The 14,847-nt window shown below is 28.5% G+C and overlaps 2 protein-coding genes across 2 annotated transcripts; one reads left to right on the top strand and one right to left on the bottom strand.

Annotated features, from left to right (window-relative positions):
• Window positions 1–2,163: 2,163 nt before the first annotated feature.
• On the top strand, window positions 2,164–3,322 carry LOC101493256 (toMV susceptible protein tm-1(GCR26)-like). Its single transcript, XM_073363484.1, has 2 exons — window positions 2,164–2,994; window positions 3,089–3,322. Exons 1-2 carry the CDS (start codon window positions 2,788–2,790, stop codon window positions 3,320–3,322), a joined length of 441 nt encoding a protein of 146 aa, XP_073219585.1. The 5' UTR covers window positions 2,164–2,787.
• A 1,506-nt stretch (window positions 3,323–4,828) lies between these two features.
• LOC101492925 (naringenin,2-oxoglutarate 3-dioxygenase-like) lies at window positions 4,829–8,115 on the bottom strand. Its single transcript, XM_004509301.4, has 3 exons — window positions 7,622–8,115; window positions 6,402–6,830; window positions 4,829–5,473 (listed from the first exon to the last, which is right to left on the bottom strand). The coding sequence occupies exons 1-3, from the start codon at window positions 7,985–7,987 to the stop codon at window positions 5,165–5,167; spliced, it is 1,104 nt and encodes a 367-aa protein (XP_004509358.1). The 5' UTR covers window positions 7,988–8,115; the 3' UTR covers window positions 4,829–5,164.
• Window positions 8,116–14,847: the final 6,732 nt, after the last annotated feature.

Below are 14,847 nucleotides of genomic sequence, written 5' to 3'. Positions count from 1 at the left end.
ATTTCGGTCTTGCAAGAGAAGAATCAGTGACTGAGATGATGACTGCCGAAACAGGAACTTACCGATGGATGGCACCAGAGGTATGCCGTCTTTTTTGGAGCATGATTTTATTGTTTTACCGACAACTATCCAAAAAAGTACACCAGTGAGTCAGTATGTTTTATCGACTGAATAAAGCATTGTTTTTACAGTTGTACAGTACCGTAACATTGCGCCAAGGAGAGAAAAAGCACTATAACAACAAGGTTGATGTGTATAGCTTTGAGATTGTTTTGTGGGAGCTACTAACAAATCGCATGCCTTTTGAAGGAATGTCTAATTTACAAGCTGCTTATGCTGCTGCCTTCAAGGTATTCAATCCGAAATTACCAAGTGTTTGTTTATTCATCAATCAGGTAATCACATACCTTTATTTAAAACCCTAGGAAGGACTAATATGATGGAGAATGAATTTTAAATTCTAGGGATCAATTTTTAGTCTCAGTTAACAAAATTGAAGATTTAATGAGTAATTAGTTGAATGCAATCTAATAACAATAGCAATAATTAAAAGAAAAGTGGGGTTTGTGAGAAGATGACCTGTAAATAGTGGGGTCTTGGATGAGATTAGGGTCATAAGACCTCAAAGGCGGTTTCATCATCTCATGGATAAGTTGTTCGGGCAGGTTGGGCAGTGCTGCCCGGAGTTTAGGCACAATGTCAGGTTTGAGCTGAGCTTGTCTTCTTAGAAGCTGAGCAACATAGACAAATTAATGATCGTTATCAAATGTTTAACTTTCATTATTACTTTTAAATAATTAATCCCCCGATCTTGCTTTCGTCATACAATCATGCTGGGTTGAAGATCCTAACTTGAGACCAAGCTTTAGTCAAATCATCCGGATGCTCAATGCATTTCTCTTCACACTCTCGCCACAATCTCTTCCTCCCTTGTCAGAACCCGACAATGAACCTGAGGCGGCAACAAGTAGTAATGGTACCATTACCGAGTTTTCTGCCCGGAACAAAGGAAAGTTTGCTTTTCTTCGCCAATTGTTTTCTTCGAAAAGGTTAAAAAACTAACAGTAAGTGCTAAACCTTATTACCATTCCCTTTTGTTGTAGATGACAAGAGTTGCCATGTTACAGTATATAAAGTTTAGTGCATTCAGGAGTAACCAACCTCTAAGGTGACAAACAAAAGAATAGAATGTTGTTTATAGACTTTTTTTAGAGAGCAAAGAAAAAAAAAAGGATTGTTTACATTATCTAATTGATCTTGTTGTAAAGGAACACATTGGTTTAGACATTCCCTGTGTTAAGAAACTATTTTTTAGTGTCGAGTAATTTGTTGTAAAGTTGCTGTATGCAAAGGGTATTGAAAGTTTTCAAAAGTTAAAAAACGACGGCGTTGTATAATATAGTAACTCAGTTGCAATCAATATTTTGATGTGTGTATTGAAAACCCTAACTTGGTTGCTGTTCATGTTCAATTAGGATAGTTAGGTACTGTGTTCATGTTTAACTGTTGCATTTTTATTGTTTATTTACATCTTGATATTAGGTATTGTGTTCAGTTTCATTGTTTATTTACATGTAGTTGTTATGTGAGTTAACTGTTGAATCTGAGAACTGATGGTGAGTCTGAGAGAACTTGGTTGCTGTTCATGTTCAATTAGGATAGTTAGGTACTGTGTTCATGTTTAACTGTTGCATTTTTATTGTTTATTTACATCTTGATATTAGGTATTGTGTTCAGTTTCATTGTTTATTTACATGTAGTTGTTATGTGAGTTAACTGTTGAATCTGAGAACTGATGGTGAGTCTGAGAGAACTTGGTTGCTGTTCATGTTCAATTAGGATAGTTAGGTATTGTGTTCATGTTTAACTGTTGATTTCTAGCATGTGTTAGTTCTTGTTCCATCTGATTAAGCCTAATCCTGCTTGATTCAAGTTGCTGAATATATGCCTGGAAAAATAGAATAGAATGAATGGACATATATATATAACTCATAAATAAAGATACCTATGAAAAATGCTTGATTCTGGCTGCCTCTCTATTCTGGCTGCCTCTCTATGAAAAATGCTTGATTCTGATATTTAGGAATATGGCAGATTTTATTACCGGAAAAAGGGAAGCAACTGAATTTGTGTGTGTGTATACATAGGCTATTTTGGGAAAGCAGATACTTAACTTGGATGAGCTTTGTGGAGTTGCTTGTATTCTGTTTGTTTCGATTCAGATTCTTCTTTATGCATTCCTACCTCTATTTGTATTTTTTATACATATTCCTTTCTTCTATTTTGCTTAGGGTGTTTTGGACATCACAACAACAGAGGTAGCAGACTACATAGTTGGAGGCGTAATGGCTTGTGACAGTTCTCGCTTTGATGTTATAATAGAGAAGAAAATCCCCCTGGTCCTGAGTGTGGGAGCATTAGACATGGTTAACTTTGGAGCAAAAGATACCATACCACAGAATTTCCAGCAGAGAAATATATACGAACACAATAATCAGGTGACTAGGTGATGACTACACTACATGACTAAGGTGTTCTGTTTTGCTTTTGCTTGAAAACTACTCATATCTGCCATGATTACTATATCACTTTTATTACCCATATTGATCATATATTTCCCTCTATCCCACAACTTTGACCAAAGCAAGATTTATCAGTGATGTTATATTGGACTACTCAAAATGCATTTTATAATTCACTGGAATTAAAAATGTTTGACTTGTTGAAATGGCTGATTTTGTCGTGCTAATCTAATAAATCAGTTGATTCTCTTTCCAGGTTTCACTCATGCGAACAACAGTGGATGAGAACAGAAAATTTGCTGATTTCATAGCAAATAAACTGAACAGTTCATCTTCTAAGATTTGTGTTTGCCTTCCAGAAAAAGGTATATCTGCTTTAGATGCACCAGGTAATCCTTTTTATGATCCAGAGGCAACTGATACTCTTCTCCACGAATTACAAAGGCTTATTCAGACTGATGATAATCGACAGGTATTTGTGAACTGTAAAGTTTCAATTTTGCTTGGGTTTTATTTTACTTGTTGCTAGGAAGACATTTTAAGGTCAAAAGTTTTGTACTGTGCAGGTAAAGGTGTATCCCCATCATATTAATGACCTTGAATTTGCAAATGCACTAGTTGATGCTTTTTTAGTGGTTAATGAGCAAACTGGTAAAGATTCTACTCATCCACCAGTAGCCATTCCTGAGTCTGTTGAACACTTCCATGAGGATTCTGTTTCAAATACATCAAGCTTTGGGACCATTGTCTATACACCTAGAGAATTCCCAGATGCAAAACCAGGTTCTCATTTCATTTAGATTTGCATTATGCTTTGCTTATTCAAAATATTTTGTTAATGACAATTCTACATGTGAATAAATACTGATTTTCTAGTGATTTGGCAGTTCAAATAATATGCATATTCTTTTTCCAGGTCTCCAACAATGGCTACCACTTTGCAATAAATAGTTGTTTTTTCCTCATTATTCATGTTAATTTTTCTGTGAAATTTAATTAGTGTCGGGATGTTCGCCTGAAAAAATGTCTACTCAATGCCAATAGCTTCTTTTTGTGTTAAATTTGGAAAAATAATTGGAAAACCAAGTAGGTTACATTACCCACGGACAATTCATGGATAAAATTATCAATATTAAATATAAAATATTAGACTTGTCACGGATGATCCGTGGGTAACGTAACCTACGACTTTTTCGCCGATAACTATCGACTATTTTACCTACGGCAAATCTGTGAGTAACGTTACCCACGGAGACTCAGTGGGTCATATTACCCACGGAAAATCCCTAGGTAAGTGTGTCTCACAGCTTGTCCGTCGGTAAATATTTTCCTACGAGCGATTTAGCTACGAACTCGTGTCCGTAGGTTATCCGTAGGTAATTTTACGTTACCTACGGATAGTCCGTGGGTAAAGATAAAATTTGCCGTAGGTAATAACAGTTTTTCTTGTAGTGGTTGAAAAAATATATTATAATCAGAAGAAAAAAAAAATTTACCAAACAATTTTATTTTAATGATTTTACGCTATCCTTTATTGATTAGATTGACTTCGTCAAATATTGCCGAAATATATTTTCGATCTATTTATAAATTTTAAGATTCTTCTTGCCATTGAATGAGACATATCTCTCACATAGTCACACTAGACATCGTAATTAAGGAGCCAACTCCTTTCAATCTTGACGTCTTCGTAATATTTATCTAATCGCTTGAGAAGAGCATAGTAAACTTTGATAAACTCGTGTGGAGACATATTCTTTATAATTTTTGTAGTAGTCGAAAATGGATTCTCTACCTTTGGTATATGGTGACGTTAGTGTAGTTTAAGATAAAATTGGTGATTAAAATAAATTTATAAAAATTATTTAGATGAGAGAGAATGATTGATTAAAAAAGAGATAAATAAAAAATCATCAAAGATAGATAATGTAAATTTAGAAAATCTCAATCCCTAGTAGTCATGTGTTGCGGCTTCTAATTATGTCTCTCTTTCTCTCTCTAGCTCACCCGCACAAAAACAAACACATATTATAATGTTACTTAAAATGTTACGTCTGATTGAGATTTATCAGTAATTTTTTCTAAAGCAAAACTCATTTTACTACTAATTTTGATAACTTGTCAAAACTTATTTTTATTGATGTAGGTTATAACGAGAAGTTGAAGGTATTTTATGTTTTTTTAGATTGAAGATGAAAATAAAATTGTAATTATACGGACTTTGGGTTAAAGATAAATAGGAAAGAAGGTTGGTACGGTTCTTAATATATATATGAAATTTTATATATTTAATAAAAAATATAATATCACAATAATAAACTTTTGAAAGGATGAAATACAATATAGCGAATTATTAACTCAACGCAAAGTTACTCTAATAGAGTAACTTTTTTTTACAAATATCCCTAAAGTAACTTAATCTCTCTTATATTTATCTCCACAAAGACATGGATATTAAACATAATTATTCATCTAAACACACAAAGTTGAGTGAACGCTAAGTTATAACTTCGTAAATTACTTGTTGTTTTGGGCTGTTTCATATCATGGAAACAAACTAAATTATGTATTGTATTGGGCATATCTTATGTCATGCGTTTTATTTAATGAAATATTTATTTGACTTTTTAAAAGAAAAAAGTCTAAGCAAGAATCTCATTCAAAGGCTTAGTCTCAAGATTTGCCTTCTCTAAATGCGTAATCTCTTTATAACTATCCTTAGCAAGTTTCTTCATTCTAGCAATTTCAAGATCCTTACTCATCTTCCTCCTATACATTTCTGCAAAAGTGATTGGTTCTTCCATAATAGATTTCTCTCCTTCTTTAATCTTCAAAGGGTACACAGTTGCATCTGGTGCTGGATTTTGGAACGTGGCTATAGATAAACGACTGTAGTTTGAATTTACCACTGCTTGGTGATCAGCATTTTTGAACCTTCCATTACTCAGATACTGCATGTACCATACACAAAATAAACAAATTAATCATCAAACTAAAGTATCATGCAATAAAAAATATACTGCACTAACAAACGGCAAATACCCTTAATTTGTAGAACAAAAATACATTCTTCTCTCACGTTCTTTGCAGTAGGTACAAAGAGGGTCCTGAGAATATGAGAGAGCCGCACATGGCCCTAACTTTGTAGGGCACCAAATTTCTTTTATATATATATATATTAAAATAAAAAAATTATATAGGTGAATGAATGTTCTAGTATTTGACATTTTATTACTACACGTTGAGATCGAAAAATACGTAAATAACAATTTTTATCTATAATTTTATCGTGGTTTTGGATTGGCATGTATTTTTCAATATTTATGTAGTATTTATTTTTTCTTGGAACAATATTTTATTTCACTTTGAGGTGTATTAAAACAAGAGTAAAGTTATTAAATTATAAAACTTAATATAAATTAGAACACAAATACAACTAATACTTTGACATTTTATGAAAAATAAAATATGACCCCTTTGCATTAACATGTCACTAGTGTTGAATCGAGATTGAACAATTCAAAATTTCAGATTGATATTTCAATTTTTCAAACTCAAAACTTGAACAATTTGAATTGTCTGTTCTCAATGTAACACTAAGAACAACAATGACATTCCCAATATATATGTCAGTAATGGGGACTCTTGCCCCTACAATTTTTCATCTTTTCACATTTTTACTTAATTCTTTTTGACAATGTTGACAATGAAAAAATTATTGAATTTTTTTTTTTAATATAAAATCTTGTAGATGATAATTATAATTTGTTTATGTATTTTGAATATATTTAGTCATTATAATTATATATTTTATGAAAATGAATAATAATTTTTATTGATAAAAATATATATAGTATTTTATTGCGAAAGTGAACTCACATGGCCATGATCTCCAAGATTAACAACAAAAGCACCTTCAATTGGCTGAACAGTGATCCATGTGTTGCCATCATCTCTTGTAGCTTGAAGGCCACCAACTTGGTCTTGTAGAAGCAGAGTGATGGTACCAGGGTCAGTATGTCTTTTCAAGCCAAGAGTAAGGTCAGGTTGAGGGCATTTTGGGTAGAAATTAACAACAAGTTTTTGATCCATATCAACACATGCTTTGGTAACAGCTTCTTTTTCTAAACCCATAGCTTCTGATAACACTTCCAAAAGCTTGCATGATAAACCCATTAGCTTCTCGCTGTATTGTTCTGTTACTTTTCTCCATCCTTCTGGTTTGTTTGGCCACATTGAATAATCTCTTTCGCTAATTGGGTATGAAGAGTATATCATTATTTCTCTCCAATCCTTCACTGCTTCTCCCTGTAATTATCAGAATATGCAATTAGATATTGTTGGAATTCAATTATGAGTGGTTAGTCCCACATTGATAAGGAATTGAGGTTATATTGGATATATAAGGAGAATGACCCATAAACCTAATGCTTTAAAGTTTTGGGTTGAGATGTGGTGTCTAAATCTCTTATGAAGCCTGGTTTGGCTCATAACTCTGTCTTAATATACTTGAAATCTTAATAAGGAATGTTTTATTTCGTACACAAGTAATATGACATGTCGTGTCTTTGAAAAATAAAAAATATTGACACATGCTGTCATGGACATTCTCTATTTGTAATTATCTCCTTTTTATAAATGCTCATAAATTTCATTTATGAAGAATGCAAGATGATTAGGTGATTTTTATTTTATATATAGTTGTTAAAAATACAAGGTCAATCTAAGAATAAAGTAATCAAAGTAATTGTAGAAGATCTCTAAAATATTTTTTGATAATTTTTATAATTAATTAATAGTTTTACTAAAAATACTATTATGACTTTTAAAATATTTTATTTTAAAATTCATCTTACACATTCATATACACAATGGGTAGCCGAAAATCGAAAAATTGCAATGTCTTAGTTTTTTTGATGTAATGGATTTTAAGTACCTTGCATGAATTTTACTCATAAAAAAATTATATTATAAATTAAAACTTAATTTATATACAGTATTATTGTAACAAAAATTATTCTATCGATTGTGTAAAATTTTATATAACATAAATATTTCTTATATATTTGTATAATATGAAGGGAAAAAGAAATTGTTACTTGGAGATGACTAGAGACGTTGAAGCCACCTTTTTTACCACCGGACATATCAAACCGAAGCTTCTCTTCCGGTGGCAAATCGAAGAAGCCTTTAGCAAAACGTGTCATTTCAGAAATAAGGTCTCGATCAACACCATGATCAACAATCTGGAAAATACCCCAATTCTCACAAGCCTCTACAATATTGTTACAAATCTCTATTCTACGACCACCGACGACATCTTCGATTCCGGCGAGAGAAATGACTGGAATATCATTGCTGAAGTTATTGTAAGCAACTTTTGGACGTTCATCTTCGTCTCTAACGAAACTTGACTCGAGGGTATTTTCTTGAGAGAGATAATTGAGAGTTTGAGCTGGTGCCATTAATTCTTTTGATGGAAAAATGTGTTTTTGTTTTCTTTTTTCTTTCCTTTTATTTTAGTGATTTTGTGTGCACTGTCAAGTAGAAACAATGAGAATGCAGTGTTTGAGGGAAATAAAGTTGTGTTATTCGGTACTTCATGAAAAGTTTATTGCACCTTATTTATAGGATTATCGATGGCAAAGGAAGGGCATTTCAGTAATTACAATATTAAATAAAATATGAAAAATTATTGATAGATATTTGACTATGAATTTTTTCTTGGATCATTTCCGACAAAATGTTCTATTGGGCCATGGGAGGAGGTTAGATGATCTTTTTTCCCCTTACATGATTATTATAGTCGAAAAAAATTCAAAGTTATTATTTTTTTATTAATATAATATAAAATATATGTGTTCATTAACATTTTCATTTTTTTTTATTAAATATAAAACTTTTATTTATTCTTGATATATTAAGAATGTCACATCTAAAATGATCAAAATAAAAATCACAAATTCATCCACTTAAAAATAAAAAATCAATATAAAAAAATTGAAAATAATACAACTAATTTATTGAACGTTTTTTAGATTTTCTTTTATGAAAATGCTGAGATTGTATTAGATTTTGATTCTATTATTTATTAGTTTGAGTTGTTGTATTAGTATATATTTCTTTGATTTTGTGTTTTTTAATAAAAATTATTAAGACTAAAATTAACAAACTTATTTACAAATTAGGTAGCTTCACGATAAATATGATTAATCTCATCACACTTTGGATTTACAAAATCCATAATAGATAAAGCCTCATAGAGAAGAGGCAAGAGATACAAACTAGTAGTCTTCAAAGTTAGAACGATATTAACAAAGATAGTTAGGAGAGTCGTACTCCACAAGGATATAATCTAGACATAAAAATCGAGTTAATTTGAAGCCATGAATAAAACTGCATAAATCTCATCAATGATAGAGGATGTACAACCATTTTTTTTGTCACTCGTTTGCAATGTTTGACGTAACATATTATAATATAAATATTGCACGTCGCTAAACTAATTTAATATTTGTAAATAGATCTCTAAACAAATTTAAATCGAAACAAACTAATCCTTGAGAAAATAAATTAATTAAAATTGAAACAAATGTAAACTTTTCATAAATATAGATTAAAAAATATAACTCAAGACAAATTATTTTTAAATATTATGATTTTTAAAAACATCATAAATTATTATGATTTGGACAAAAACATCATAAATTATTAAAACGAAAAATATTATGATTTTGAAAATGTGTTTAAATAATTTCTTTAAACACTAATTTGTTTTTTTGCTTGGATAAAAACAAAAGGAAAAGGAAATTCTCTTTGAAGCTGTAAACATCAATTTATTCTATTTTTGCTTGCGAGGTATGTATTTTTGACCTCTGGCATGAGGTACGTAGTAGTCTCAGCGCAGCCACTTCTTTTCTTTTTAGTCTTCTTTTCTTCTTATGGTTTTAATTAAGACATTCTTTTTTTTTGTCAGAAATTGTATTTTTAACCCGTTTTTGCTCCTTTCATTTGAATATGTGTTTTGCAAATATATTTATTATTTTTTTAGTTTATTTGTAATTTTATTGTTTGAGTGCAAAGTTATTTTATTTTTCTTCGTGGTGTAATATTTTCATTTTTCGTCTCTTTACATATTTTATTTTATTTTTAAATTTATAATTTATGTGTTTGTTTAATAGAATGAAAATGACTCTTTTAGTTAGTACTTTATTTTGAGTAAAAGATTTATCATTATTATTATTAAAGTTAACATAATATTATACATTTGATTTGTTAACATTTAGTTCAATTGTTCAAGTTAAATATCATCGAAGGTCAATACGAATGAACACCGATTAAAATATTAAGGACATTTTATTTCCGATATTAAATCTTTTATTAGAATTAAATTTTTTATTTAGTAATTCTGATTGACTTTTAAAATATTTATGTATTTTTTAATAAGTAAAATTTGATTAATTAGAATACAAGTAGCAAAGGAGTACTCAAAATTTATTACAAACAAAATCAAGCATAGTTAATCAAACACTTTGTATACATGTTAAAGGATTACTACACTAATGAACAAAAGCCAAATGTTTATATTTCCCATCTCTACTAATGAACCAGGACCACAACATTCTTTTCTTTTAATAACCAAGTTGTTACAAGCCAAAATAATTGCCTTAGTTTCATTTTGTGGGTTATTTTTTAAAAGATAAATACCAATATATCTTATTTTAAAATTTATGTACTAATTTACTATAATTTTAAGACTAATTATGAGAGATCATCTTTTTATATTTATGTACTAATTTACTATAATTTTAAGACTAATGAGAAATCGTCATTTAAAAAGACGATCTATGGAAAACACTTACATTTAAAATGGTAACTTTGCATTATAGTTTTTTATTTTTATTTTTTAAACCAAAATATAAGAAATTTAGCATTTAGAATGGATTTCTCACTTAACCTTTTTACATTATTTTAAAATAAACAAAATAAAGTAACAATAGTAAAATAATAATATAGTTTAATAAAATTGTTAAAAAATACAATAACAAAACCAAAAAATATAACGAAGGTCATCTAGAATTGTTAGTAATATTCTGAAAATGTTTTTAAGTAAGATCGTTGGAATTGTTAGTAATATTCTAAAAATGTTTTTTTAGTAAGATCGTTATCCGATATAGTCCATATTTTCTATCGTCAATTTTTAATTTAATATAGAGTGCTATCTGAATGATATTTATTAAACAATATAAAAGAAAATATCCAAACAATGTATCATCTATGTCCAAATCCTATATATATATTTCTTATCTTTGGTGAAGGACAATAAATCTCATATAAAGGTAAAATATTATATCATAATTTTTCAATGCAAAAAATTAAAAGAAATCGTTTAAATAATTTCTCGCATTAGAATTGAAATGGACAATATAAAAAAAATAATCATAAAAATATGGACAATATTGAATAATCAATCATACTCAAAACATTAATCAAATATTATTGGAAATTCTAATTGACTTTTCTAATATTTTATTTATATTTTTTGGTTTTTTTATTTTTAGCAATTTTATTGAAATATGTTATTATTAATTATTTTACTGTAATTATTATATTTTTCATTTTAAAAAATAAAATTCCCAATGCATCATAATTTAAATTAAGGTGTCTTTTAATAGGTCGTTTTTCCTTCACTAATATCAAAAGTATAGTAGTTTGACATATAAATTTTAAAATGAGGTATAGTAATGTTTTTTTCTTAAAAAAAAGGAGGATTATTTAATAAATAAAAGAACTTCTAACAAAAGTATTAAAGTCAAGAAAGTCATGTGCCACTAAATAAAATTCCAACTCCAACCACCAATAAGTTACCTTCTAGATTTTAGGAATTTTAGTGCAGAAATATTTATATAAATTATTTGCGTGGTTTTACTCTTTTACTGAACTTGAAATATAAATGGGAAACGTCTTAATTCATAATTAATTTAGTTGTACAATTCTCGTTTTAGGTGTTGGCTGTGACGACCTAATTTTTATTGTTTTCTTAATTGAGACACACCATGTCCCATCAACATCACCGCTTAAATGGTTATATGTTTTTATATTACACTAACTTATCGTTACAATATAAGTGTAGGATGTTTTTATAAATTTATGAGTTAAATATGTTTAGTTATTATTAAATTATAATTTTTTAAGTTTAATTCATAAAAAAACCTAGTAGAGTACAATCATTAGTATAATTTGTATCTTATTTATTTTTAGTCTTTATTTTGATCTTATAGAAAAAAATTTAAGAGATTAAAAATATCAATTTTTAATAAAAAAATTCAAAATAAAGATTAAAACTGAATAAATTTTATTAATAATTAAAAAAAAATTATATAAATTAAAAATAAAATTTTATAAATATTAAAAATTTATTTAACCTAAAATTTATTTGAGATATTGTCTCTATTTTATTTGAGACTTGAATTAAATTTTGTTTTTTCTAAAGCGTCTTTTCACATATAACACTATTAAGTTGATAAAAAAAATTAAATTATGTCCCTGGATCATTATAAATCATCTAATAATTTGTAAACATTGACAATATATAATTAATATTTTGGGACCTTCAAAATTTTGAAATCTTGTGCTACCCACTTAGAGAAATTGTGGACAATGTGGCCTTCAAATTTTTAAAAATAATTATTTTTTATATTTAAAACACTAAAAAGTAAATCATGTGATAAAGAAAAATATCTATATTAATAGATACTGCCTCTACTGTATTTTAATTTTTTAAAAATAAATATGAGAAAATTGTCATAATACTCTTTAAATGTATTAAAATTATAAAATCAAATTTAAATGTGTTTTATTAGTCATTTTGATATTTAAATGTGTATTTAATTATTTTTTTAGTCCTCAATTTTGGATAATCACTTTGGTCTATAAGTTTTTTTTAGTAAAAGAAACATTTAAAAATATGTTTATAATTTCCATAAATTCGAAGACTATAACATATCATACGACAATAATTGAAAGAAATATATAAAATTTCTGCATATGTCCTCAAATATAAATGATTGGTGACTCGATTCGATCAATTTTTGATACCATATTAAATTTCTCTTTATAAACTATATTTAAAATAAAAAAGAAAAAAAGAAATATTTACACCTTATCTTAACACAATGGTGGCTAGGGTTTTTCCAACATAGCTACTGCAAATTAATAAGCTAACAAGCTCAACAAACAATACAAAAACATCCTTCAATAAGTGTAATTCAATTTGTGTATTGCTTCAAAAGGAGAATAGATAAGTTCATTAGAGTCGTCAAACAAAACAAGCGATTGAGAGAGCTAATTCAAATTTTCCACATTTGTATATGGACGCAAAAGTCAAAACAATACAACAAATGAACAAAAGGAGATGGGTAACTGATAATATAGGAAGCTCACCTTACACTTTCATGAAGCACACAACACCATTCTCAACCAAATCTTTCGATAAACCACTCAGAACCCAATTACATCTTTAATTGCTCATAGGTTCGGATAATATACATCTTTAAGTGTTTCTCTACCCTTCTCTCAACCTCCTTGTAACATCTCACTTCTTTAATTAACAAAGTTCTAAATTTAAAGACGCGGTTTAATATTTTTCTAAGAATGATTAAATCATAATATTTTTTTATTTTAAAAATCAATATTTTCCTTTATTGATTTTCTTAAGGTGAAAAAAATAAGACTACATGCAATTACAATAATTCAAATCGATTCGTAAAACAAAAGAAAATCATTAAATCAAAACTCTTGACAATTGTGCGGAACTCTCCCAACAAATGTAATATCAATAGAAAAGTACCTCAGAGCCTTCACGTACTAGCTACGGTGCTTCCTTCCATTGTTTCCTACTATGTTGATATGCAATATTCTAAGTTTTTCAATAAAACTAAGGGTGATATTATTCTAAAATGTAAGAGTCATTTCTAAATGACAAATATAGTGCAAATAGAAAAACATGCATATACATGGCCAATTATCAATAATTGCAACTAGAACATTGAAATAGGATCCCAATTGGGGAGGACTCCAAGTTTTTTTTTACAATATATACTCTAATTTTTGAAAAATTACATTGATATCTTAATTTTATACTTGAACATTTTAAAATTTTATATTTTTACCTTATGCCTAGAATAAATACTCAAATTGCACTATTGTGAGTCTGTGACAAGGGACTGCCGCCTACCAGAAGCCACCACCACCCACCACCAAATGCTAGAACTTTAAATTTTGATGTTAGAGTTTTGTGATTCTAGAGGCTCAATTTTTAGATTTGAACAAGAACTCCATATATATATATATATATATATATATATATATATATAATTGTTGAAAACAATAAATAAAATATCTACTTCGGTTAACAATTATTATCACATGGCACAAAAACACCAATTAACCTTGCACAAATCATATTTGTTAGACTATATGCTAATGCATATTATTTCAAAATATCACCACATAGGAAAAAAATAACATCATTGGATAAATACTCTATAGAGTTTCATATTCAATATCTCACCATTAGATATTTTTATGAATCACACAATATTTTAGAGGAATAGTCGTCACTTAGTCGCAACTAGGTCAAAACCACCAATGCGTGCATGTATGAATGCTACCATTTTAGTTAGCCACAAAAAGGTCGACTCACACATAGCATCCAAAACTATTTGACATTGTCCAAAACCACCCAGTTTAGAAGTAGAGTCATCACATTTGGTAACCATCCCTGTTACCAATCAATTTAAAAATTTATATTTTTTTTACTAAGTCATTCAAATTAATAAAAATTACATCGATCGAAAACAATACAATTCAAAGTAGTTAAAATCAAAAAGGATGAATATGTAAAAAAAAACTCAAAATATTTAGGTTAATAGTATACAATGGCAAAATATCTACAAATGTGACAAAGTCTACAAATATGATAAATTTGAAGTGTCTGAAATACCCATGTCTTTAGAGCTCTAACGTTAACGATATCAAAATCATTGATTGAGTCTGCACTGAATCAAAATTAATTTGTTAATCTGAACTAAATGAAAATCACATTAAGACAGTAAATCAAAACACCACATCAAGATAGAGAAATAAAAAATGTCGCACTTAGACCACAAAATCACATATGTAAAATATGTGAAAATCATTTTTATAAATAATAGATAGTGAAAAATAAAACTATTTAAAGGAATAATTTTGGATCAAAAATTGGCCTTAAATCATCCCTCTTAAATGAACAAAAGAAAACAAAAAGAAAGAAAGAGACACGACG

The sequence above is a fragment of the Cicer arietinum genome, chromosome 7 (assembly GCF_000331145.2).
Source record: "Cicer arietinum cultivar CDC Frontier isolate Library 1 chromosome 7, Cicar.CDCFrontier_v2.0, whole genome shotgun sequence".
Taxonomy (NCBI): Eukaryota; Viridiplantae; Streptophyta; class Magnoliopsida; order Fabales; family Fabaceae; genus Cicer; species Cicer arietinum.
Note: the sequence above shows the minus strand (reverse complement) of the source record. Positions and strands in the feature narration are given on the sequence as shown.